Source organism: Urocitellus parryii, chromosome 7 (genome assembly GCF_045843805.1).
Source record: "Urocitellus parryii isolate mUroPar1 chromosome 7, mUroPar1.hap1, whole genome shotgun sequence".
Classification (NCBI taxonomy): domain Eukaryota; kingdom Metazoa; phylum Chordata; class Mammalia; order Rodentia; family Sciuridae; genus Urocitellus; species Urocitellus parryii.
The window spans coordinates 56,538,007-56,543,124 of NC_135537.1; the positions used below are offsets into that span (position 1 = coordinate 56,538,007).

At 36.9% G+C, this 5,118-nt stretch overlaps 1 protein-coding gene across 1 annotated transcript; it reads left to right on the forward strand.

Annotated features, from left to right (window-relative positions):
- Window positions 1–1,247: 1,247 nt before the first annotated feature.
- LOC113175843 (26S proteasome non-ATPase regulatory subunit 8) lies at window positions 1,248–2,021 on the forward strand. The gene has a single exon (XM_026380184.2). The coding sequence runs from the start codon at window positions 1,248–1,250 to the stop codon at window positions 2,019–2,021; it is 774 nt and encodes a 257-aa protein (XP_026235969.1).
- Window positions 2,022–5,118: the final 3,097 nt, after the last annotated feature.

Genomic DNA, 5,118 nt, shown 5'->3' on the forward strand with positions numbered 1-5,118 from the left:
TGCATACTGGGGCAACTACTTTCGGAGAAAAAGTTCTCTGCCATACAGTTGAAAACACACATATGGTAAACCAGCAATTACCCCCCAGGTACATGTCCTGGAGATAATCTTGCACATATTCTTCATATTACATGCACAAGATCCTTTATAGTGATTTGTTTGTAATGACTCTAAGCTGGAAATAACACACATGGCCATTGATAGTAGAATGAACAAATACATTTATATACATAGTCATTCAACTCTATAGAGCCATGAAAATTAACCCACCACAGCTATGCACAACATAAACAGATCTCACAAATAAATGTGAGAGAAAGAATCAGGACACAAATAAATGCATATGTTATGATTCCATTTATATGAAAATCAAATCCAGGGTAAAATATACTGTGAAACATTCATGCTGAGATGGTAAAACTGGCAGAAAATGAAAGATAATATGGGAAGGGTAAATGGTGGAGCTCTGCTTATAGGTAAAGTCCTTTCTTGACTTGTGTGATAGTTATTTGATTGTTCACTTTATAATTATTCACTTATATATGATGAATGTGTGCCTATATAAAATATTCTCTAATTTCATAACAAAAAAGGACATATTAAATTTAAGATAATTCTCAATGTGGGCTATTTCTTAAGCAATAAATTTGACATTCAGACAGGGAGTATCTGACTCTAGAATCTGCACTTTGATCCACTTATTAAAACATGCACAGTACATTCATACACACAAATACCCCATGGATCCAAGAATAGTATTAAATGCACAAAACTCTTGTGATAGAAAATTCAATTCGTATCATATTCTCGACAGAAAGCTTAGCTATTTGTGGACAATCAATCTCTGTTTTATACATATGATTTTAGTTCTTCCCACACATATTTTCTTATGCTTGAATCCTTAAAATTTGATGCTTCCCTATTTTTCTTGGTTTGAGAATTGCACTTAGAAATCAGGAATTCAGGAAATGGGGTTGAATGATCTCTGTTCTGTGTTGACTTCCGGAGATTGAATCTAAAGTCACAGTTTTAGTGAGGAAATCATTGTTTAAATCAGCCTAAATTAGCATATTGAAAACATCAGAATCCAGGCCCCACTTCTGCCAGTTGAGCGTTGAAGGCATCTGGGCCGTTTCCCGGGCCGGCAGTTAGCCATGTCGCTGAAGATGGCGGTCAGCACGGCGAACAGGACGGCCACGGCCGGCCTCTGGAGCTCGGGGTCTGCAGTCCTGCAGGCGGCGGCCGGCATGTATGAGCAACTCAAGGGCGAGTGGAACCGGAAGAGCCCCAATCTCAGCAAGTGCGGAGAGGAGCTGGGCCGCCTCAAGCTGCTTCTGCTGGAGCTGAACTTCCTGCCCACCACGGGGACCAAGCTGACCAAACAACAGCTCATCCTGGCCCGTGATATTTTGGAGATTGGAGCCCAGTGGAGCATCCTTCGCAAGAACATCCCCTCCTTCGAGCGCTACATGGCCCAGCTCAAATGCTACTACTTTGATTACAAGGGGCAGCTGCCCGAGTCCGCCTACATGCACCAGCTCCTGGGTCTCAACCTCCTCTTCCTGCTGTCCCAGAACCGGGTGGCTGAGTTTCACACCGAGTTGGAGCGCCTCCCGGCCAAGGACATCCAGTCCAATGTCTACATCAAGCACCCCGTGTCCATTGAGCAGTACCTGATGGAGGGCAGCTACAACAAGGTGTTCCTGGCCAAAGGTAACATCCCTGCCGAGAGCTACACCTTCTTCATCGACATTCTGCTGGACACCATCAGGGATGAGATTGCAGGGTGCATTGAGAAGGCCTATGAGAAAATCCTTTTCAGTGAGGCCACCCGGATCCTCTTCTTCAACACACCCAGAAAGATGACCGAGTATGCTAAGAAGCGAGGGTGGGTCCTGGGCCCCCACAGCTACTACAGTTTTTCCAGCCAGCAGCAGAAGCCAGAAGACACCACCATTCCCTCCACGGAATTAGCCAAACAGGTCATGGAGTATGCTCGGCAGCTGGAGATGATTGTTTGAGCCCATTGACCTTGGGGCAGGGCAGGCATGGTTATTTAAAATAGTCACAGTGCAGGCCAATAAGTTAGATTGACATTCCTTCTTCCAGGGGAACAAAAAAAACAAAAGTGTTGGAGTTGAAAAAGTTGTTTGGATTATTTTAATATTTTTCTTTAGTTACCAGATTTACTGTCTGTAAAGATTTAGTCATCACCGTTCTAAAATGTTATACATTGCTTCTATACACTCTTGACATAAGAAAATTCACCATTCATAAAGTTTATCAATGAAACTACATGAGAAAAATATTACACATTTGAATTCTGAGCAAGGGTTTCATCTGGGCAATATGTGCAGACAATTCTCCCTTTTTAAATAAACATTGCATTATATCTTATGTAAAATGATGTCACAAGTATCTAGCAAAATACTTTACCAACAATAAAAAAAATTGTTCTGTGCAAATGTACTGCTAACTTCGTAAACTTGATTTTTGAACAACCTTTTTTTTATTTTAATACATTGAGAATATTATTGCTTTTGGGGGAAAATATACCACATGGATTATTTTTCATATCTGTTTCTTTTCTTTTTTCTTACATAGACATATAGCAAAATATCCTTCAAGTAAATTTACACATTTCTTTTGTTTTTGCCTGTAAAACCTCGGTAAGAATATCCATAATAAGTTTGTCATTTTGTTATGGTCATGTTGAATTATAAAATTGCTTTTATTTCAATGTTGAGAAATAGCTGTCTCAAAAAGAAAGTGTTCTTTCAAAAAACCGTATTCAGAATATTTGTGGAATTTTGTAAACAGGCTACAGTATCAGAAAGCAATATATGGCTAGACTTGGTTGGGGTGGGGAAACTACCTGTCTTTTAACAACATACTATTTCTCTCTTTTTTCTTTTTCTTTTCTTTTTTTTTTTAACTGAGAATTGAACCCAGGTGCACTTTACCATTGAGCTACATCCACAACTCTTTTTCTTTTTAATTTTGAGACAGAGTCTTGCTAAGTTGCTTAGGGCTTGACTTAAGTTACCTTGGCTGGTCTCAACCTGCAGGCTTCTCTCTGTCTCCAGAATGGCTGAGATTACAGGTGTACCACCATGCCTGACTGAGCTGTTTACAAAAACTGGCATTTTGCTTTTTCATATGATCATGAATCCCAGTGCTTAAAAGTATTTATGCATTAATGTTTGTATATTAATTGAAAGGAACTAACTGCCTGGGAGTCATATATAATGAGTATTTATTTTACAAATTCAATAATTATATAATTTATATATGAACATTCTGGGCTTACACTTTAAAGGAGCTATTACCTTGAAAATGTGATAGTGACTTGATTTATAATGAATATCAAGGACAATAATGTATTGTGCCTGATAAGTACATAATAAATTGAGGAAAGCTCTATGCTTTTAAAAACACATGCAAGCAAATGAGCATTCTTAAGAAATTGAAATATATTATTTTTAGAATTATTTAAATATTAAATTAGTGAAATAATTACTATTTTTTAAAAATACCAATTTTCAATTATTTAATGGAAACACAGGTGTATTTCCTGAAGTAGCCACCAGATGGCTATATGGACCCTTCCTTAGTTAAGGGTTCTTTTTTTGTTTTTTTTTTTTCCCCCGCTGCACAACTAAAGATTCTTTACATAATTTTTATGGGACTTTGAAATGACTTAAAATGTAAAGATATAATAGATATTAATGCAGTGACATTTGTGTGTATAATTGTTTCCGTCGATTTTAGTATAAGTAATGAAGACTGACAAGGATGAATCTCACAGAATCCCTAAATCACAGAAATTTCAAACGTTTAATATTTAGCTATCTTTTACTCCAAAGTCTTAATTTTACAGATTAAGAACATGAGATCTAAAAGGCATTCATTTTTCCATCATTTTGGGCTTAGTTTCACTGGCAAAGTCTAAGTACATTATCCAGATAATTCAAATGCAGGATTAGGAAAAGACATCAAAATTACCTCTGAAACTCTGCAAATAAATGATAAGAAGTCCATCTCTTTGAATTATTAAGGAAATTATATTTATATACGTTGCTTCCATTCTGTCAATGCACTTACAAGGAAAAAATAGGTAAAATAAAACAAAGCCTAAACACTTTTTTTTTTTTTTTTTAATGGTACTGGGGATTGGGCTCAGGGCCTTGTCAATGCTAGGGAAGCATTCTATCACTGAGCTATATTCCCTGGCCTTTTTAGAACAATGTTATTTTGAGACAGGCTGTCACTAAATTGCCCATGCAGGCCTCCAACTTGGCATCCTCTTGCCTCAGCCTCCCAAGTACTGGAATTACAGGAGTGCACCCTCCATCCCCTTCCCTACACCCAGCTAAAATATTATTTGATAATGAAGCCTTACCACATATTTTGTTCTGGAATATAGTTATCTTAGAAATAATTATATTTATGTTACCATAAAAAGAGCTAAAATAAGAGTATTGCAACTCTGTCAAGTATGACTATTTAATGCAATTGGTATTTTAAAATATTGGTATATTATAAATTTAGTATGGTGTTATTTTCCAAAAATAAGATTCATTTTGATATGATTTTTCTGGACTATTTCCAAACACTTTTATTAGTTTGTTTTGGACATATAGTTCTGAATATGTCCTGACATCTTTATAAAATTGTGCTTAAAACTATAACCATTGACACTGAAATTTAGCATCAACAGCTCCTATTCTCCTTTTGGTGGGAGAGTATAGCTGTGCATGCTAACAACTATGAAATTTAACAAACAAGTTACCTTTTCTCCTCCATAAAAGCAATTGAATGCTAACCTTGGAATGTTAGGGCTGCCTTACTCTAGTCTCCCAGCAATGAATGGAAACGGAGCTCAGGGAGCATCACAGAAGGTCTGTCTTACGCACGTTAGTCAGAATTTACACATTACAACTCAGAGATGTTTAAATATGTTGAGATTTGTTTTCTATAACTGATGTCATCTTGATCTCAGTGACTTAAACAGGAAAAAGGAGAAGAGAGAAATAAAACCTTAAATGTGGTGTCAGTGTTTATTTCTATTGCTAGTTTTTTGTTTTGTTGTTTTGGTACTGGGCATGGATCCCAGGG